The sequence below is a fragment of the Ixodes scapularis genome, unplaced genomic scaffold (genome assembly GCF_016920785.2).
Source record: "Ixodes scapularis isolate PalLabHiFi unplaced genomic scaffold, ASM1692078v2 PGA_scaffold6__148_contigs__length_123643588, whole genome shotgun sequence".
Classification (NCBI taxonomy): Eukaryota; Metazoa; Arthropoda; class Arachnida; order Ixodida; family Ixodidae; genus Ixodes; species Ixodes scapularis.
Window position 1 is genome coordinate 38,835,619 of NW_024609881.1, and position 22,445 is coordinate 38,858,063.

Here is a 22,445-nt window from a genome sequence, read left to right on the forward strand (position 1 = left end):
ACTCGAAGAGACATCGGAGCGATCAATATGTTCCAGAACCCAAGTATGCGCGTCACGCGATGCGTGTGACAAAGCTGTATACAGACAGTCCCACCCGGTAGTCCAGCATGGGGTCCACTCAGATTAATATATAAAAACCGAAACTAGGTTACAGCAGTATTTTTATGCAGTATAGGTAAAAAGTATTATCGACATATCGTGTTTGCAATCCTGTTCATCCTGTTTAGAGTGAAGCCAGTGTCATTTGAGAAACATCTTTACCTAATTAGTACCATCAGTCTACCGTCACTTCGAGTACATCGGGTCAGTGTGAAAAGTTTAAAGAACTTACAATAACTATACTCAGATACTCACTCTACGATGTGCGGCTGTGGGTAATTGTTCTTTCTTTTTAACAAGATGTGTGAGTAAGAACTAGATATTTTTGGTTCAAATAACTCACGAGTGTATCGCCTGTCCTTCCAGCCTTCGCACAATGTATCTACACTCACACACCATAAGACCGCAAAACGTTCTTTTCCAAGCGTTCCACAACTTTAATTTAAATTCAACAGCTTTGCTACATCGACTTCGCAGTGATAAAAAAATATTAAAAAAGAGCAAAGATGTCCCTGGCTCTCTCTAAAAACTTTTGCCTCCTGCAGTGACCGTGCACTAGTGGTGCAAAGCTATTGATAGTACAAACAACAATATCGATAGTCGGCAAAAATCTGACTATCGATCGATAGTCGACTATCAAAAAACTATCGATAGTACAGTCGAAAGTCGACTATCGAATAACTATCAATAGTACTGTCGATAGTCGACTATCAAAAAACTATTGATAGTATATATCAATAGTCGATTTTCCAAAAACTATCGAAAAACTATCAATAGTACTATTGATAGTCGACTATCGAAAACTATCAATAGTACTATTAATAGTCGACTATCCAAAAGTTATGGATTTTACTATCGATGGTCGACAATGGGAAATTTATCGTTAATCGACTATTGGAAAACTATCCATAGCCGACTGTCGTAAACCTAACGATAATATGGTTGACGGTTTACAATTGATAATTTCGCGACACTAGTGGTTTCCGTCGCTCCATCTTTTCTTTTTCTCGCTTTATTTTTTTCAAATAGGACACCTACTAGCCATCACTTACCATCCCAGCTTTGGTCGAACTTTCAGTGATGACGAAGACGGCTGTTTGGGCGAAGACTGGAAGAAGGGACTCGAGCAGCGGTGCGGCAACTTTGTTCGCTCGAGTGGTGCAAAATATCGATAGTACTATCGATAGGATCGACAGTCACCAGAAATCTGACTATCGATAGTAGAAAAAGTGAAAGCAGTTTACAACTCCCTGTAACACCGAGTTAGAGCGCAGCTCTTGGGGAGGAGGAGGGAAAAGTACGGAGAGGGGGATATGCCCATTCTCCTTTCCTGCTAGTAAATATGCAAATTTTATCCTATTCCACGCACTGAAATAACTTTATTTCAGTTTTACGTTTTTAGCAGACGTTACACTTGGTGACTGGCCCGTGGGAGTTCGCTAAATCAATGCATCCGGGGCTGTTGTTTTTACTTTAAGCTTTTAATCTTTTAATAGACATCGTTTCTATTAATGATACTACTAAATTTGTTCAAGCCATTACCCTCTCTTTACCCTACCAAACTAGCCTACAGTGTTATAATTGTGTTAACTGTTCCATCACTTTTTTTTTTGTTCTATTGCCACCCCCTTGTATAACGCCCCACGGGCCCTCAAGGAAAATAAATGATGATGAATTGCAGTGCGTATTAGTACTAAATAGGTACCGCCTCTCATTGAAAACAGTTGTAGAAAGAACGTTGTATATTTAAAACACAAAATTAAAGTTGCTGGGGAAAAGAATCTTGTTCGGCCCTATTCGTAGACAAGTCATACCGAGGCTCCATTTATGGCTCCCTTTTCATGAATATTATCAAACCTCTATTTGCGCATTAACTGAGCTGGCTCTTCGCTTTTTCTTCCTTTGTGTCAATACAAAGGGTGGCACAAAAATAATAACCTTGTACGGCGCAGTCGTGCAAGTCGATGATCTGTATGATTCATGAAAAGGATCCCAAAAACAGAAGTCAGACGCACGTGCAGAATTTGAATTTATAAAAAAAAAAAAAAGTATTGTGACGGGGATAAAACCCGGAACTTTTACGCCGCGACCTGTCCCGGCAGTGTCACCTCTCGACTACAGCCGATGGCGCAAGTTGCGCCGCCGGTATATAAATATACGGCCACCGCTTTTACCTTGCCTGATTTCTCTTTTGGCTCATAGTCACCTTCCCTGGCCCTATCGTTTCCCGCCGCTCCTAAAGTATAAGTGGGCGGTTAACTGGACTCGAGTTGAAAGCCTCTGCGGTCAGTTTCTGCGAGAGAAATTGAGCTTTTGTGCACGAAGTGACACGGACTTCTCTGCCCTTAGGCAGTGGCGCTAGATACAGTCCTTCCTTGTCCGAATAAAGTTGGTGACGTGACATAAACGCAGACATAAAAATCCGAGACACGTTGCGAATCCGAGGCACGCAGACATAAAAGTCCGCGTGTTTACCCCATACACCACGCTGCCGCGAGATCAGCAAGTCGGCCCTGGCGCCTTTCCAGAGCTCTCCATAGCCGCAGATGTTTTTCCGACGACATCGCAATCACCACCGAATCAGCGTCGAAGAAGCGTAGATTTGCATGTTATGCAATGCCTAAACCAGCCAATCAGCGTAGGGCCCCTTTACCTAAATATCTGGAGACTCCTGACTTAAGCAGTAAAAAGTCTAAAAAAAATTTGCCGAAACCCGGGATCAAATCAGGGACCTTTAGATCTTCAGTCTAACGCTCTCCCAACTGAACTATTTCGGCCGCTTGCTTTACGTAAAAATTAAACTAAACCTTGTGATTTCTACCACCTATCCTATTTCACACTTGAAGGAAGCCACAGACGCCGGAGCATAAGTGCAAAGTTTACAGGTTCATATAGACAGCGGGTGCTGTTATGGCACCTCAAATCTAACTTCCAGAAGCGTGAACAAAAAAGTTAAAGGGCCGGATTTGGGACCTGTTGCACTTTGAAGGGCCGTAGAGTAAAGAATTCAATATTCATGAAGAAATACAACATGTATAAGCATACATAAGCATTTAGATACACATATTTAAACTAGATCAATAAGAAAAAGGTAAGTTGGATGAATATGTACTGCTGTTTAGTACAAAATGTTGTAATCATGAGATTGAACGAATGAATACATTTTACTGTCGAAACGTAGAGAGTCGTGGCTAGTTTGGTAAAGAGTTTTTTAGGGCTTAAAGGGTTTAGCAGTTCTTAAAAATCTACGTGTATTCCGAGTGCCTGAGCGAAGTTCCAAAGGGACGTGAAGATATTCGCTTCCGCCACCGGTGGGTGAATCCGCTCGTACAGTGAGGATAGCGTTCCTTTGTGTTTCTCTCTGTTCTACTGAAGTCTCGGGCATATCCAAATTAGGAGTTGTACATTGGGTCAAGAGCCAGTTGACACGTTTGACAAGTCGTATTCGGGATCATCCACAAACCAAAAAGGTGTATTCTTACATCCCCTTGTCACATTTAATTCACCTCATAACTTCAGTTGGAAGTACAGCATACTGACGTTGAACCTACGTTACCAACATTCACGAGCGGCTTCATAGCCGAGTTGTACAATCAAAGAGAATAGCTAGTGTAAGTGTGACTGACTGCGAAATAAAAGAAAAGTAATCAGGGTTTTCTTGGCTTACTCCATAAGTTCAGTACTTCTCCTGTAGTCTTTGATACGTACTACAGCAGCTTAATATCTTATATCGCACCTTCATCAAGCATCTCGTAAAAGTCGAGGCCTTCATTTCGACTTGAGTGCGCTGTACGTTGAACTAAAGTTTTCGAGTGTATTTTATGTGACAAAAAGTGTAATGGCTACAAACGTGTTTTTTTTTTTTTTGTGACGAAATGGAATAGCGGCACCACCTGGTTGTGGCTCTTGCAACTGAGGTTCCCCCTTCCTCGGGAACCTACGCTCTCCACTTTTGAAGAATGTCTTCGTGAGTGCTGCTCCGGTGCGGGCTTTATGAATAAAAACCTGGACTCTCCTACGCCAGGCCTTTGGGTAAAGGGTGGTAGTTGGGGTATCCTGAGGCCTCCATTTTACAGAAGCTCAATTTAGAAAACGCCGGTGTAGAGACCCCCGTTTATAGAATTAACTTTATACAGAAACCTAGTTTAAAGGAAATAGCGATGATCTTCCTTTTAGCGAATTTATGGGTGGGCCGAGTGGTTTCGTATTTTTGTAAGTAGCCGCCTGAGGTTGTCGGCGCGAAGCTGCGTGAGCGATGAGGCCGGGTGGATTAACAGTGGTACATGCGCGAACTAACGAAGCATTTTTTATGTTGTTGGCAGCGTTCTCTTATAAATTATTGGCTTTTCTCTAAACTGAGGCTCCGCTTTCTCTAAACCTAGCCTGAATCAAACGTGCCCGTTTAAAAAAAAAAAAAAAATTCTTGTTTTGATGAAATGGCGTTTGATGAACCGTAGTGAACCCTGGGGTATCACAGTTGCAAGTTTCTTTTTTTTTGCAGCCTTTCTGCCTTTCTGTGAGCTATACGCATCTAGTGCGTATTAAGTCGGATTCATGTTGGGAGCGGTTGTGGATCGTCTCTCTCGGCCGTTTGTGCCCCGGAGTTTGCATAGTGTCCTAGAGCGGAGTTATTGTGTCCGTGATAACTTTTTCTGTCTCAATATTTTTTGACAAAGTACGTGGTTAAGTGTGTCAATTAGTGTGAAAACGTAAAGAAAAGGACAGAGCTCATCCACGACCAAAATTAAAAGAAGATTTGAACGGTTAACAGACGAAAGGGCCACGTCCGTGTAAAAATGACGACGAAAGGTGATTACAGGTTACGAGATAACAATCAACGGATATTTATTACTTTCGAAAAATGACAAAAAGTTAACTCTCGAAAAAAGAGAAAGAACTCTAGGTGACGCGCGCTTGCGAACAGGGAAAAAGAAAACTAAAGAGTAGTTCAATACATAGACGCAGATTCAAAGCGCACGGGCGCAACAATATACAAATGCGAATAAAGGTCTTACCGTAAAACCTTTTATTTTCGCGACTCATATTTTTAGCGAGTCCGTCATGGAGAGCATAATCGAGGCCATTTAATTTCGTGAATTCCAGCCGCCTGTTTTGAAACTCTTAAAAACCAAAATGTTCGCGTGCCAAAAAAATTTCGTAAATATTTCAACTAGCGAAATTCGCGAAACTTAAGAACTGCGAACATTAAGGCTTTTACAGTATTTTCCCTAGTCGCTAATCCAATGGGTGGAAGCCTCGTCCATGATCTTGGTCCGGACCATCGGATGATTTTCTCTGGCGCAATTCCTCACTCACTTACACCGCAACACTGGCGCAACGCGGTACTACGCAGAAACGAACATAACTTGAGAGGAAACAAGGACGTTCCAACGGCAGGTTTCAACGCCCCGTCGTCTTCACGACTGCAGGACAGGGAACCAGCGTCTAGGATTGCTCTCAAGATTCCGTGCCATTTTCCCCGACAGTTCACCTCTATATGCAACAAGTAGCAGCATTCTGGAGAGAATCTGACGAATCAGAAACGAACTTCTGAGCTCCAATCACAGCTTTTAGTTTACCGGTTTGAAGAGCACGAACACAGCCATGGCTTCTACACTTGCTTCAACAGCGTCTCTGGTGGGGGACGGGACGCGGAAACCCGACACCCTCGGTTAAACGCCTACAGCGTTGAACCGACGATTTTGGATGCTCTAATTTAAGCAGAAACTTCGTTAAAGCGACATTATGGTGCCACGTGACGTCACAGTTTCACGTGATGTCACTGTGAAACGCAATGTCACTTTTTCACACAAACACCGTCCGCCCAACTTGGACATTAATCGGCTATATAGGCACGGCGGTGTAACTGTGTGCAGCAGTGCGCACTGCCTGTCTTGGATGTCACCACCGTTCATTTTCAGGAAGACACGAGGAACTATAGTCACTGAGAAGGTGAGAAGGGCAGGTCGTTGATTTTTAATGCCCAGCCTCCACCAAATGACCGTTGTCTCATGCAGTGCTGCGACTGCAAGTTCACGCATTGTGTTGGGGAGACCTTAACAAAAAAGTGTGGCTTACGAGACGACAAAGTGTCAATAAAAGTAGCGAGCGGGCTCAGGAGTTGGAACATCTGAATCTCCGCCCTGTCGTTTTCATCCAAGGAGTGACTATGGAATTTTTTTCCTTAGGAGCAGGAGCGATCGTGGAACGACAGTGATCGGGAGTTCTTGGCCCCTCGCCTGGTGCGCAACGGCACCCGCTCGGTGCTCTGCTTCTACGACCGCCTGGCCCACCGGATGCCCGCCCGGTACGCCTACTTTCCTCGGCAGATGGCGCTCCGCTACTGCACTCACGTCCTGTACCACGCACCCTTCGCCCTCGACCAAGGACGCCTGGCGTACCGGAACCCGGGCTTCGACCTCAGGTTCGGACTCGCTGAGCTGCGCAAGGTCGCCGACAGAAGGGGCTACGGCACCAAGCTGCTCTTCAGCGTCGGGGGCGAAGAGGCGGACAATGGAAACTGGTCCAGGCTCGCCGTGGACAGGTCTGACAAGCCCTTCCTAAGATGAAGGCGTCGGCGAGTTTGTGATTCATTCAAGACAGCCACAGTTTTAAAAATACCAGGGAAACAGAGGAGGCACTCACACAAAGGCAAACAAGTCTGCTCTTTGTGTTTATCGTGGTGTGTTCTGTGGCCGCAATCTACCGCTTTTACAAATCACGGGTTTGTGAGACTTTAACAAAAAGTTTGTTTTATGGCCTCCTCTTAAAGGTATCCTAAATCAAAACTTAAGGAATGAGTTGAATAGGATCAATAATACTACGAAATAATAACGGCAGGCTTGTATTTTGAATGATGACGATATTACTTCTTCTAAATTACTTAATTTACCAAGCGCCTTAAAATGAAAAACAAAAAAAAATAATGAAGAGCACTTTGTGCCTTAGGATATCCGTGGCGCCCGTGACGTCATTGGCTTTGGCAGGGCCAAGGGTAGCGTAGTTATGAGCCTCGCCTCTTGGTGTTGTCAACGTGTTAGAATCCCGCTTAGTCCATGTTGCCAGCGACTGAACGCATCGATCCAATCGCCGCCGCCTTGATCGCGGCGCTCGCACTGCAGGGTATAGACCTCTTTCATTTCCTGTTGTCCCCAGCCACTTAGAAAGGCGTATCTGGTATGGGCCATGAAATACTAATAAAACTTTTCAACCTGTAAGTAGTAAAACATGGAGGGAAGGCAAAATAAAAATGGGTGACGGTTACGCTTATATCCCCAGTGTCTTGTATTGGCGCGGCGACGGAAAAACAATATTTTCCTTCATGCAGGAAGTGACAACAATTCATGATGGCGGAGCCCTTGTGAAAAGTGTTAACATTAGAACAACATACTGTAGTACCACACGGTGTAGCGACATCCAAAATATATTTTGAGAAAGATCTCAAATAACACGGCAATACAACGCCGACGACCCTCACATCTCGACGAACGGACAGAATGCAGAAGGACCTCGTTTTGGGGCAAGTTTTAAGAAGATATCTTTCTTTTTCTTTTTTCACACCATCACCAATGCAAAAAAAAAAACGGGCGCGACTGTCCCGTTCTCTCCACCAACCCGAACCAAACAACTATTTTTGGCGATGAGCGAGAAGCACTTGACGCTGCTCATCTCTGGGAGGGGCGAGAACAGTTATCATAGTTCGCAAAATCGCGTCGAGGGTCGTTTGCCGTTCCCCTCCTTTGTTTTCCGTAAATGTAGAGCAGAAACACTTGAATGGCAGTCAAGTGGAATATATCACAAAAAGCTTACGCAACATCCATCAGAAACATCCAGTGGAAACATTTCAGAGGGGCCGGAAAACTTGGAATGCCAAACCGCAAAACATAGGTGGAGAATTGCGCTGAGCAGGACTCCACAGATTAAGATAGTGGCAGAAACTTTCTAGCGGCGCACCAGCTACTTCATCATCAGCAACCTAACGGCGGCTTATTAACGTTTCTTTTTTGGAAAGGTGTATACCTACGGTTACAGCGTTCTTGAAGAGGTATAGCCGCAGCTGCAGAGTGGTCTCCGAGAGGCCTTTGAAGTGGCTGCCGCTGTGTGGCGCTGGCGTGGTTTACCCGAGACGTAGCGCTTTCAAGGTGGTGCACCGGTTACTTTCTCGCGCTCCTATCTCGTGATGTTTTTATGGCAGCACTGTGCACAAAACTTCATCAGTTCGGCGTTCGTCAGGCTGAACGAAAGAAGGGTTCAGATGCTTGGAAACTGTCATGTAGTGTCGATGTGTGCCTTGATGTTCAACACGACACCATTGACATGCTTGGTGCACTACACGGCTATGACACTGCAACAAAAATAAACTACATATAGGCGAATGCACAGTTAGCTCAGTCTACACCCGAACGTAGCATTCGCGATTCGGATTAGATGCCAAGTTAAAAGCTCTGCGTTAGGTGACTTATGAGTAATGTCCGGAAAGTGGTGAATAAAAAATGGCTCAGTTATGAAATCGTATCTCGGTGGCTATGTTTACAATCCGACGTAGATTGAGAATTCGGTGATGGGTAGGCAATTATTGACGCGACAAAATAGGTCTTTATTTCCCTTCGGTTTAATTCAGCTCGATATGCAAAGCATTCTGATCCACCAAATGTCGTTTAGTGTTGTGTTTTCTACTAGCAGACTGGCTTGGAATTTGGAAACGGAAAATCAAGCTGTGCCTGGTTTCCTTAGCTACTCACTGTTCATACTGCCGCGCGCACGGCCGAGCAAGAAACATTCGGGCACGGACTAGCAGTCGTACTCAGCACACTGTAGCTAACAATTCCTCGTGTAGATCTTTTCCTGTAACATTCGAAGTCCTCCAGGGCAGTGTTTTTGGTCTTCTACGGTTCCTAATATTTGTAAATATCCCCCCTTATCACATAACATCCTGTTTGACTTTTCGCAGATGACTGCGTAATTTACAGATCAGTTTCTCACATGGACAAAAGAAATCTTTACAAGCTGACATTAACATTATTGCCGACTGGTGTAAAACGCAGAAACTGACAATTAATTATTTTAAAACGCATCTCGTTTCCTTCACACGTGCTTATAGTTCTATCACTTCTACTTATACAGTCTGCAACCAGCCCATTACCAAGAGTCTGTTGCACAAATATCTCGGTGTTCACTTATCTAGCAGTGATCTCGCATGGAACACTCATTTAACACCCCCCCTATCCTGTCTAACCCTCACCACTTTTCGAGCTATCTTCGACACAATCTAAAACTGACACCACCATAGGTAAAACATCTAGCTTACACTACACATATGATGTCTCAACTCGAATATGCGACATCTATTTGGCCTCCTTGGCAACATTCATTGATATCGAACATACGCAGTTCAAAATTACGCAATCAGATTGATATTTTGAGACTACTCACAAGACACCAGTATCACTTCACTAAAAGTAAACCCTAATCTCGATCTACTTTCATTTGGGAGAACATTATCACGTGTCTCCCTTTTTCGCAAGATCTACTATCATAACAGTGACATTAGAACTTCATTGCTATTTCCACTTAATCTCATATTTCCTCGCATTGATAAGGCGTCTAGGCACGCCCGATTTTCTCGTCATCTGTCTTGTTTCTTAACTCTGCTTTGCCGTAAACAAAAACTGACTCTAATAACCTGCCGCAAAGTATCTTGCTCAAATAGATTATACCACATTCATATCGCAGCTAAGTAACCATCTGCAACTGCGCTAATAGTTTTTTTTAGTTTATTATTTATACGCTTGTTTGAGTGCTGATTTCAGTTTTGATATGCCTTCATCCGGCAATGTTTCAATGCCCCCCTAAGCCTTTGTATAATGCCAGTAAGTGATCTCAATTCTTATTAAATGATGATGATGATGTGGTAGTTAACACTTGATATCTTAGCTCGCAACGACCCCGTCCTGATCTCAAACAACTACTCCCTAAAAATTGGCATGCAAATTTTTTTAGTCTTTTTTTTTTTTTTTGCTGTAGGACAACTTTGTTAGGAATTTTCGTGGTGAGAGGGAGAGGGCTTGGACATATTTCGCCTTAATTTTCTGATTACGTAACGTGATTTTTGCTGTATTTTTTATGAATAGAAATAATTACAAAAAAAAAAAAAAACGCCAAATCAAACCTTTCAGAATTGCTTTAGGTCTGATCACGAAGCCAGGAGTCGCCCCTGATTCTTCTAAAGCGAGTGAACAGCATTTTTGCATTTCCCTGCTTTTTACACAACCATGCAGAATAACTAGAAGTTAGCGGCAAATAAATTTTACTTCTGTGTTACAGGCTTTTTTTTTTTTTTCTTTCGCGACCGAAGGGTATTTACATTGACGAGTGTTATAAGATAAAACACACCTGGTCAAAATCAAATTTGTGAATTTTTTATTTTTTTTTAAATTTCAAACGACAAGAAAACGACCCTAGGCATAGCTTGAGAATGCTATAGCAATTATCGCTATCTGAAAGCCTGTCACATTAAAACACAAAAAAACAGTGGTGTCCTCTGCTTAAATTATTTTCACTAAAAACAATGCTACAGGCGCCTGAATAAGGCCTCTTCCCACTTTATCCGTACTTGTATGTATATTTAAAGATTGTTTTTTTATATAAAATCTTGATAGCCCGCCTTCGCCATCCTGGCGCCATCCGCGGGCCTAATGAAAAAGAATTGCGCATGTTTCCCAGCACACGACGGTATATCGCGTGTACCGCATCATCAATATTTTCTTTTCGCACAAGGTCTTAGCTAGACACATCAAGATAAACTTAAAAGAAAAGAAATTCAAGGAAATTTGAAATGCACAAGCGTCCATCCTCGCTAACCTCCCTTTGGCGCACTTTCATTTCTTACCTCGGAAGAAGGAAACCAAGTCAAACTCGTACAAACCTTTTATTTGTTCTTGTTTTCACCTTGCATTGGAGGTGTCGCCATTCCCCGTCTTGAAAGAGTATTTAAATGCGGGATTCGTAAACAGGAATTATTGCGCCATCTTCAAATTATTTTTTAACGTTTCTCTCGGATATCTGCCGCTATTTCTTTCGAACCAGGAAGGTGAAAAATATGTAAATTGGTTTAATCCCCGGCATCTTATCGGATTTTATTATTTATTACTCCGGGACCAGAGCTACAACATTCACACATTTAAAAAGTGTTGCTTAATCTTGGCTGACGGCAGAGTTGCTAATTGAAAATTCACACGAAAGATTGATCCGTGATCGTATTAATTGCGTGAAGACACGTCCGTGGTTCATCCGTCTCTCAAGCGCCTCCACACGAGGGAGTCGACGAACAGGCGCCAGCGAGGACGGACCGAACCCGTTCGCCAACCCACATTGCAACGAAACTCCAAGATCGCACCGTGGCGCTGTTGTTCACGAGAGAAATCGACGTTTACTAACGCGATAAAGAATCGGACGCCGCTGTTACTTACAGATCGAGGCGGGACACCGTGATGGGCTTGGCCCGAAGAACATTAGCTTTACTGACCTAAGGCATGCATGACAGTCACACAGGCATGGTCTTGCTCGAGAAGGCTTCGGCGTAGAAGCCACGAAGTACTGGGCTTGCGGAGGGACGTTTGGAGATGCCTTTACGCACTCCGCGCCCGTACACAACGCTTAATCACCCTACAGCCGTAAGAAAGGTGTTGTTCGGTGAAAGGCTAATTGGACGAAAAAGAATTATCGCGGCGTGTTAGACCAGTTTTTTTATGAAAGCTTCTTGAGAGGGGAACCGGGGAGAGTACCGGAACCTGCGTCGGCGTCAGCCGAACAAAGTTGCTGCAGTTTCTTTCACGCGTGGAACCAAGAATCGCGCGACAAAACGAACCAGCTAACGCGCAAAACAGAACGATGCGCAGTTTTTTCTTCAGTCATCTGAGAAAAACGAAAAACAAGAAACATATTGAACGGTTTTTAGACTAAACGCTTTTTTCGTTTCCAGACTAAACGCTTTTCAAATCAATCTTCCGCCAAAATCCGCGAGTGAAAAGGCGCTCGACATTATCAGTCCGCGGATCCGCGGACAAGGCGCGGATCGAAGGAATCGGTGATGTGGCTGTCAAGTGGTACACGCTGCGTTCACAAAAAATTGCGATTCGGTCCGTCGTCTAAATCGTCTAAAAAGAGCGTGGCGTCCACACCTTCAGATTCTCTAATAGCGTTTTTTTTTTCTATTGAGTGAGCATCAAAGGCTTGTTTACACACTTGCGACTTTCTATAACCGAGTGCCTTGAAACCTCTTAAAACCTTTAATGACAAGAGTATGCACTGGAACCACCTATCGGGTAGCAGTGGAGCACCTGGCGGTCCCGTATATTTTCGGTTTCTTTCCCGCATCATACTTTCTGTTTTGGCATGAAAAACTTTTGTCAATGTTTTAAACGAATATTTCTCATAAGTAGTACGTACACTTGTTTACGCAAATACCACCGAACTTTCGCTATAGTGAAATGCAGTTCCAGAGCCACCGAATACATGGCGCCAGCGTAGCAGTGTGTTTTCTCGTCGTAAGAGATTTTAAAAGATCTTAAGGCGTTTGGTTTGAAGGAGTCGCATGTGTGTGAATGGGCCTTAAATGGACCAAGCAACGATAGTGAGATGGAATGTGTCTCAGTTTACGGAAGCTTTCTGGTACTCGTGGGACCAAAAAAGTATTCGGACTGAACGCCCGCGATCAAGAATCTTCTCTTTCGCAGTATAATTTGGCGGATATACACAGCGGATATTTTACAGTGGTAGCTGTTAGTTCCCTTATTCGGCAAGAAATGCACATGTACAAACTCAGAACCCCAATCTACAGCAAAGGAACTGCTCTCACACTTTTCGTCATTCTTCACGCATAATGCCAACTGCGGCCAAGGCTCTTTCGCTCCCCCCTCCCCCCAAACCCTTCCGCCTGGAGACCCCCACCAAGGTTGCTATCACAGTAACGTTGGCACTCCGCTGTTCCGAACACCCCACGTGATCACAGTAAGAGCGATATCCGTCTCCCCATGGTTCCCGCTACATCCACGTACACAGGAACTGTCTCTCCCCCCCCCCCCCCCCCCCCCCCCCCCCGGTTCGCTCAAAAAACACACAAAAAAAACAAACAGAAATGCCATCAGCAGTCATTGTTGTGAAATACACACGTGGTCGTGGTGTCAGGACACACTCCTCCTCCCACCACTGCCGCGACCCATCTTCCCTTCTCCTGTGTTCTGCGCATGTACAAACCAGCTCGCGTAAATACTTTCGCTTCTCCCACCGCAAAAGCGGTCGCAAGCGCCTCGGTTGTAGAGGAGCACTTCAGCCGAAAAACCACGTCCTGTGTATCGCAGCAGCTACCCCTGTCAATCGCAGCGCATTTTGTCTGGTTTTTCGCAATTCTTATTTCGGCCGCTCCTTCGCAAAGCCTTGTGTCGTATCACGTGGTCTGTCTAGTCGCTGCGAAGATGAGAATAACAGAACCCCCTAGAGCAGGGCTCACACTCCTCATACATCAGACAAAATACAGCCTGTATACAGATTGGAACGCGAGTCAACGCGAGCTTTGCGCCTCGAATGCTGCATGGCAGTGAGTCCAAGAAGGAAACTTGGCACGTGGTGTTCGAACCACGAATGTCGCTGTGACCTCGTGTTTGCAGACACGCTTTTTTATAATGTATGAGCAGTGTGACCCCGGGTTGACGATGTCTGAAACCCAGCGCGTGCCTTTTGGTTTTCCAACTCCAGTGAATTGCTACGAGAAACGTTTGCGTCATCTAAGAAACCAGATCAACACTTGTTATGGTTGCGAGCTAGCGCTTTGTTTTAGCTTAAAAAGAATATTCAAAACCTGGTGCATGCACGTAAACTCCCTTCTCATAGACGACACACCCTGAGAAACGCCTGCTTTGTTAAGCCACAAATAAGGTTGCATTATACACTAGTCACCAGTCTGTCGTCCACAAAATTCGTCATGTCTTGTTATAATGAAATATGTAGAAGAAAAAAAAAAAAGAACAATTATTTGCATAGCCCACTCCGCGTAGCGTTTAAACGTTTCAACATATATTGTCCGATTACTCCACAGGAAAATGCGGTGAATTCGCCCGCTTACATTCCCAAAAAAACATTGATCACAGCCATGCCGCACTTAATTGAACGCCTCAACTCGTGTTCAAGATTGATTTTCGTTCCTATCCTCACCACAGGAAGCAGCGCGCTCAACTGGCGCTAGACATCAAGGCGACGCTGATTTCTCTTGGCTACGACGGCGTCAATTTGCATTGGGCAACGCCTGGTGGGCGCTGCGGAACACCACAAGACGTGTCTGCTCTTACAGGTCACTATCTATATTTCCCCCTGGTTTAATTAATCACGTATTTAGTTCATTTATACCTTCGCACAACATCTACCGGAGATTTTTAAAAAGGTGTAACGGAACTGTAGAACTACAAAGCGGAAAGCGTACGTTCGAGCTGTGCAGCGTAAACATCGGTGTGTATTTTTTTACTCAACAATAAATACGAACAACACGAGCGCTATCAAACATTCGTATATCAGCGTTCGCTCGTATCAGTTAAGGTTTTTGGACGTTCTTCGATGCACGTGTAATGGGAGACTGTTTGAAGTTTCTCTTACAGACAATAAAAACTCGGACGGAAATAAGCTTCCCCAACTCATATTAAATCAGCATATGTATTTTTTAATAGTTTCCCAACTTTCTTTTGTTTTGTTTCGAAATTTTTGCCGCATTGCATGAATCTGTCGAATAACTTTAGCGCACTATGAGCCACAGAATATTCAGTGGTATGTTAGTAAAATAAGTAAAATTATGTTAGTAAATAAATAAATACAAATGTGTTAAAAAATTTTCGCATTTGCACGTTTCAAAGTAGGGCCTATGGGCGCCACCATCTTGCTGAGACAACGCCAAGCCAATCCGATTACGGCACGTTAGCGAGGCGTCATAAACGGATTCTGGCCGCGCCCAAGCTCACCCCAAGCGAGCCATATGACGTCGCCCGGGGGCCGTACTTTTAAACCCCTTTAGTGACTCACAGGATGAAGACGATAGAGAGGAGTTGCAGCTGTCCCTCCTCCAGCATTAGCTGCAATACCTTAGGTGGTGCTTCCGCGTGTCGTACGCCTCGATTGTGTACGCGCAGCCAAAGCGCGGCGGAAGACAAAGGGCACGTGCTGAAAGCCAGGCTTTCGATACAGGCGCCCTGTCGTCCTCACCACTTCAATCGCTATGTGCAGAGAAACTTAGAGAGGGAAGGAAATGAGAGTGCGTGGTGACATCATAGCGATAAACCCCGAATTTGTGCGTAGACCCGAATGCTACCTGCCTTATCTCTACCAACATCCTCCCTCCAGTCAGAGCGAGCAAGAGCGTTGTCTGCTTCGCGCACAGTGTTTCGAACACTGGAAGCCGGAGTTCAGCGCTTGAACGCTGGACGACTCTACTGCGCAAAGAGCACACAACGCTCTCGTTTGCTCTTATCGGAGGGAGACGATGGGCAGAGACCTAGAACGCAAGCTTTCGCGACTACCACTAATCATTCTGTTCAAATCTATGCGCTACGACGTCACCACGCGTTTTCGTCTCGTCCTCTCCCTTGAGGACCAATTGTTTGTGGAGCGGAGACATAAAACGCGGGCGGGCTTTGAGAAATTGAATCGCCTTTCTTGCCCTTACGTTATAATATGCAGCTTTGGTCCGCTACCTTGGCGCTCAGCTGCGAAGGCCCGGGTCTCCACGGGACTACGTGCTGTCCCTCATGCTGCCTACACAAGAGCACCTGGTGGAACTGGGACGCGAGCTTGGGACTCTGGCCAAGCTCACGGACATCCTCATCGTGCAAGCGCATGCGCTCTACGGGCCTGCTAGCCCGTGGTTGCGCTGCGCCAGCCCTTACGAGGCAGCGCAGGTTAGAAGGGCTCAGAATTCGGAAGAAGCCTGTTTTTAAACATTAAACATGTCTTACGGGTAACTTCATCGTACTGTGCTGGCGAGAACCATCGGTTCTTGCAAAGAAAAAAAGATAGATGTTTAGTGGGGCGAAAAGTGCGTCGCAGAAGGTGCTCGTTCAGCAGCAAGGCCGCCAAAATGCCCGCCAATGTTACCGTCGGTGCAAATCATGTACATAGCCGGTGTCTTAAAAAAACGTAAAAGAAGATTAAATGTTTTTATTTTTTATTTATTGCAAAATTAAGCTACGCATTGCTGAACGCTCATTTTCCACCCATGTGTAGCGCTAGAAGTTCGAATCAGATGCGGAACTTTGATCACTAACCATTAACCTATTCAAGAATTATACGTGATTTCCTGCAATATTCAATGGGAAAATGGCGGCCTCCAAAACTCTCTAATACATACTCTCTGGCGCCATTTGCAGAAAACGAGGAAAAATGGGCCCAATTTTCCCATTTTCAGAAACTCACACAACTTTGAAATAAGACAACGTTTAGTGCTGAGACTTTGGCATCTGGTTCGCACCTCTAGCATCACAATTTGGCTTAGAATGAACGTTTAATGACGCACAGTTCATTTTCGCAAAAGAAACACTATGTTTTTGTTTTACTTCGTTTTTGAGGGGAGGGGGAAGGACACATTATATGTGTTTAGGACTGGAGTTTTATACGAATGCCACAAGAAAAGGTGTTTCTTCCAAGTGCAACCAAAAAGTGTAACACGCTAAGTTTAGTGGAAGTACGTTTCGTTCAATCCGGCTGGCAATATTTCCATGAGATTTTAGCTGGGAACCTGAATTTTCACTTACCTTCGTCTAAATTCATCCAGATTTCGAGCGACTTCCGAGCTCATTAAAGCTGATGTGTAATTACCCAGTGCAGCTCGAAACGCGCTGCACATGTATCTCCCAACTGCTTCTGTAGATAGAATTAATGCTCTGTTTTTAAGGTTTACAGGGTGACTCCCACACACAAAGTTTAGTCGGACCGAGTACAAGGGTTCCTATGGCAACGGCTGCGTCGGCTCCAACAAAACAGGGTAAAAATCGGTTTTGTTGGAGCCGATGCAGCTGTTGCCATACAACCCTCGCTTTTCGGTTGGACTCAACGCAAGTGTGTGAATCGCCCTTAAAGGGGTACTCCACCGTTTTTTTCATTGTCTCCGATTTGCTTGGAATTTTGCTAAACTAACCAACAAACATTGCTAAAATAGTATCCCAAATATTAGGTCAAAATATTATTTTTCGCGAAGTTATTGAATTTACAGTTTTGGTCTACACCATGTCTTTCAAACTGAAAGTCTCTACTGGCAACAACAACAAAGTGACGTCGGTGGAAGGCAGGGGTTAACTTTTTGGACTACAGAAGTTGTTCTCAACGGATTTGAAGCAGTTTCTCGGTGTCAAATGAGTGCTTTGGAAGCTTGCTCCCGTATCCGCGCTCCAGCACGGAACTAATGATTGGCATACTCTATTTTTAGACTACTTGCTCGACTGGCAAGCCTGCCTGCCACTGACGTCACGGCACTGAAAAGTGCGCGAATATTTGAATATTGGTTTTTGCACTATTTTCATTTGCCGATTTCACAATACCTATTATGAATTTCGCGATGCTAAATAGCATTCCGGAAAGGCTAAAGGCCGGGGAGTCAGAAAATATAGTTAGTTGAGGTAGCTCAAAAAATCGGTGGAGTACCCCTTTAAGACGGGTATAAGTTTTGTTTTAACTAATCGTTATCTTCAAATTATGTTGAAGTAGTCCAAAATATTTTATTTTTATTTATTTTTTTGGGGGGAAAAGGGGAGGGGGTGGGGCCATTTTTGTTTTGTTTTGTCGTTAGAAGCAGACTTTAAAGGACGCGCGCAGCGTGATCCTCAACAGTCCAAATATTTGAAATTTACAACTTTCAATATTTAATATTTGCCTTCTCAGCTGGCGCATTATAATCAAAGATGCGTGGGAAAAGAAAAAGTCTTCCTTGTTATATTTCTTAAAACGTAATTGTTGTTTGTATACTGGCCGATGTCAAATTTTAAGTTGGCAAGGGCTCGAGGTACCAAAACTACCGCGTGAGTCAAAGGAATCTTTGTCTGTTTAAAGGAACCGTATTAATCGGTTTCCTAACCTGTCCCTCTAGGATTTACCATAGAGGTGCCTAAAGGTGGTGGACCTAAAGTATCGACATTTTACTGAACAGATTTACCAGAATAAAAAGTGGGACACCAAGATCATGGCATCCATGTCTCCGACATCTGTCTGCTAACGAAAGACACCTGGTTGGCGCAACAGCCGAGAAATGGCGGCAGGTAAGATTGCAGGCTGCCAGGACGCGCGGTTCCCTCTACTTCGGAAATAGCAGACGACCCTCCTGAAACAGAAGGTACACGCTATTTTTCCGTGGTAGTTGTCAATGCATGAATATTTTATCTGTACTAACAATACGTAAAAATTAACACAACTGGAAATACCACTCAAAACGGATGTGTTGTCTCATGATGTGTCGCCGCTATCTCTCTGATCATTGTTGCGCCTATCAAACGGCTTCGTTAGCAAATGGAAACCTCAAGACGGGGTTTCGAGTTCTTAATTTATACATTTTTATTCGTGTAAGTCCCTTCTGTAATTTTGATACTCACGGTTCACCACCTTCAGGCCACTCTGTGGTAAATTTTAGCGCGATACATTAACCCACCATTTTGTGCGGTCCCTTCAGACAGTCAAACAATTCCTTTGGCTCGTGCGGCAGAATGCACATGAGATAAAAATGTGGCTCCGATATGTCGTCAGTGGCCACTGAGGAACGGGCGAGGAGTAATAGCCTGCCGATGTGACAGCGGCACCATATCGCCGGGTAATGTAAGGTGCGTGGTCGTTGGAAGGGCACTTCACATTCTAACTTCTCTTGTCCAAATAATTGGCTACTTTTTTTTTACTTTGTAGTTTTGGAACGACTGGCTTTTAACCGCTCATACATGCCGTGGAATCGATTCATGTAGTATATTATTTTTCAAAGTCAACCAACTCCAGATGCCTATTTCTGTGACTTTCTGGAGGTTTCTGCTTAGAATGCACCAGCAAGGGCGAATAGTTAAAATGTTAATTATTAAATCTGATGCACTCAGTTTGGCGATTATAACTTGGTTGAAACCATCCCTCGTTTCTTTTTTGCACACTTAGGGTGACTGCAAATTGCTGCAATATGATGACAGCTTCAAGTTCAGGCCCTAATGCTTGAGGCCTATGCTCCCTTTGTCAGGGTCCCAGCGTTCACTCGCTGATGAACTCCCTGGGAGCCCGCCTGTTCCACGGTCTCTGGGACAAGCTCTGCATCAGCCAGTCCTTGGCAGCCCTCACCTTCCGCACCGACGCCACGGGTGCCAACATCGGGCCGGGGGATCCGCTGCCCGTCACCGGCATACGCGGCCACGCAGCCTACTTTGAGGTACGAAGGCTACACGCCTCGTCTATATACCGACACGCTGCTAACAAACAAGTCCCCGCGTGCCCACATCAGGTGCGGGCGCTGCGCGTGCCCAGAAAACATATTCGCTTGAGAGGCAGCTTCTGCGTATGCGCGCTACCGACAGCAGCGCCACCGCAGCAACTTGGCGTCAGAGAGTTGAGTTCGTAACGATGAATGCAAGCGGGGCAACTGACCACCCACATGTCTCTGGTCGTGCGGGCAAGCTCGTGCCATTGCAAGCTTGTCGAAGTTACGTCCTCACGCACGTTACACTTGCGTGTTCGCATGTGGCACCAGCCTGGAAGCCATGCTGTCAATAGACCCTCCCGAAATTCAGTCTGGCCACTTTGATCACTATCATCATCTGCGGAACGGCATCCGTGCCATACCAATGGCGGCCTTCCAGTGACTGATAAAGGAAGACGTTGAAGATGCTCCTAAGCGGATCTTGCGAGGCCTGTACATTCGGGGTGTCAGTACGACGCGACGTAGGAATGAAACACAAGAGCTACCTAAGCGCGTATTTCTAATAACTCAGATTCAGTCAATCTGCGGGTGGCGCACAATCGGCTTTAAAGCAAATTGGTGTATAGAATTTTCTTGAGGCATCTCAGTGGGTTAGAGCTTTTTTTCTGAATGCAGGTTCTTGGTCATCATCGAACTGAAAGTGATCGAGAAAGAACTCACACTGAACAATTCCTCGCGTGTTGTTGACTTGCGAAAGTGACGGTGCCGATACAAGTTCATTTCCGCCATTGATATGGCAAAACCTCAACTGCTTTACAAACCACCAGATGGCACTAAATTTCGGAAAGGGTCTATTGTCTATTTACAAGAACTTTTGACGTTCTAGAGCCTAGCCATATAGTACCGACTGGAGCGCCTCCCGGCAAGCGGCATGCGGGGACTGCAAGCCGTCCAGCTGAGTAGCTCTCGTACACTCAGTGTTAAAACCCACACACGACAAGAGAACAAACGCCACGCTCCAGAGGAGTTTTGTTTGTTGTGAATACTGCAGTGTACCACGGCGATTCCCGTAGTCTCCTGCGCCGCAAGCTCCTCCCCGGGGTCGAGAGTAGAGCGCCGCTCCAATCTACTTGCAAAAAAAATAATAATAATAAAATAAAAAAAATTATTGGACGAGTTTTAGAGAAAGCGTTATCATGACCCTTGGGAAACGCCACACACGTTCCCCTCTTGTGAACGGCTAACGCTGACCCTCTTCGCTTTTTTCTATTGCCTTTCTCTTTCGCGTTTTCTATTTTTTTGCTGCCTCTTTTTGGCTTCGCTACGGGGTCAGTGTTAGCGTTTGCCAAAGCGGAACGTGCGTGGCGTTTCCCTTTGGCAAACCATTTCCTGAGAATCCACCAATAAACTTTCCTTTAATTTTTTTATTTTTCTTTTTTTTTCAGCTTCGGTCGTACGCATGTTTACGTCGGCTTGCCGCTTATTGTGGCGCATTTCGGGCAGCCGAGCTAGGCGCTGATTCCGCTCCTCTTTCTCGTTCGCACGGCTTGTACGCTTACGCTTGTACGCGCGCGCCAGGCGCGTACGCTTGTACGCGCCTGGCGCTGCTTTCGCTGTTCACCGGTTTACCGCGCGCTGATTGGCTTTCGCCCCGTGACGGCGCCTCCCACTCGCCATGGTCCTTACTACTCTCCTCCTCTATGCGCTGTGCGCTTCCCTTTCCACTGTTTTTCCCGCAAACGGACGGCGTCACCTTTTCGCTGTCATGTCGGTACTGATGCTGACGCATTAAGCGAAGCTGGTCATATACAACATCAAATGTTGCGGAAGGTGCGCCCGAATCTATTACAATTTCATTACGGGTAATTGGCGTTTCCGACAATTCCATTTCTTTCAGCTCCTCAGAATGGAGACAGCGGGCACATTGCCACTCCTGGAATTACTCAACTCCACCTATTTCAATCGTCTAATACCTAAGCCTGAAAACAAAATGGTCATAGAAAGCCACATTCTTATACTGAAAAAAAGCACCATAAACCTGCTGATGTAATCAAAGGCGGAAACAACTGCAAAAGTATCCAAAAGCTTCCTCAAAGCACTCATTCTACTAAGTCGAAGGGTGGTGGCACAAAGCGCTTCGCGGCACTTGGTGTTACAGCAGACAGCGATCGCGCGATTAAGCGTAAAAAAAGGTCTTGCAACTCGGAACTGACGATAAAAATTAAAAACCCCGTTTTCTTAGCCCACGGACCTTGTACGCTCCAGCAATATACGTCTAGCGTGTTGCTTGTTTGATAAGGCCTTAAAAATATCTATCTCGTGCGTGGCGGAAGAAGAAGCTATCTTGCTCTCTCCTTCGAATACTTGCACAAAAACACCGCTAGTGCGCTGTGAGACGCGACACCACTTATACCTACCCCAATCTCTATGCACTGCGGCAAAAAAAAAAAAAGTAATATTGTAGTATTATATTATGGAACTTGCCTTAAAACGTAAATTTCAATGTTTGCAGTACGATTCTTACAGTCTCTTAACATATTCACTACAATACTTTATTTGTCTTCCCCGTAAACCCTCGAAGTTCGGCTAGGAAAAACAGGGAGTTGAAACGGCCATTATTCCGGTTCGAATATGGTTCAGCAACTTTGGATTTTGTTTCGGTTAGGTTTTCGTTAAGTGTACTTTTGAAACAACAGTTTGGTCACGAACAAGTTTAAAACGCTTCTTAGGAAAAGTATAGGAAGATCTATTGGTGAATTTTCAGGGAATGCGTTAGCGTGGCCCCTTGGGAAACACTAACGCTGACCCCTAAACTTTTCTCTCTTGGCTTCTCCTTTGCTCCCCTTGTTTTGCTGCCTCTTTTTGGACTCGTTACGGGGTCAGTGTTAGCGTTCCCCAATGAGGGACGCGTGTTGCGTTTGCCAAGTGTCGTGCTAAC

The 22,445-nt window shown here is 44.9% G+C and overlaps 1 protein-coding gene and 1 non-coding gene across 2 annotated transcripts in view; one reads left to right on the forward strand and one right to left on the reverse strand.

Moving 5' to 3' along the window:
* Nucleotides 1–2,803: 2,803 nt before the first annotated feature.
* Trnaf-gaa lies at nucleotides 2,804–2,876 on the reverse strand. The gene has a single exon. It is a non-coding gene; the product is annotated as a tRNA-Phe (tRNA).
* Nucleotides 2,877–5,703: 2,827 nt separating this feature from the next.
* Nucleotides 5,704–22,445, forward strand: part of LOC121046567 (chitotriosidase-1-like) — a 47,101-nt gene continuing 30,359 nt past the window's right edge. Inside the window, exons 1-5 of the mRNA XM_040500933.1 lie at nucleotides 5,704–5,736; nucleotides 6,288–6,643; nucleotides 14,313–14,443; nucleotides 15,817–16,034; nucleotides 19,334–19,519. Of these exons, the coding sequence (XP_040356867.1) occupies nucleotides 5,704–5,736; nucleotides 6,288–6,643; nucleotides 14,313–14,443; nucleotides 15,817–16,034; nucleotides 19,334–19,519 (924 nt within the window). The remainder of the gene's footprint in view (nucleotides 5,737–6,287; nucleotides 6,644–14,312; nucleotides 14,444–15,816; nucleotides 16,035–19,333; nucleotides 19,520–22,445) is intronic.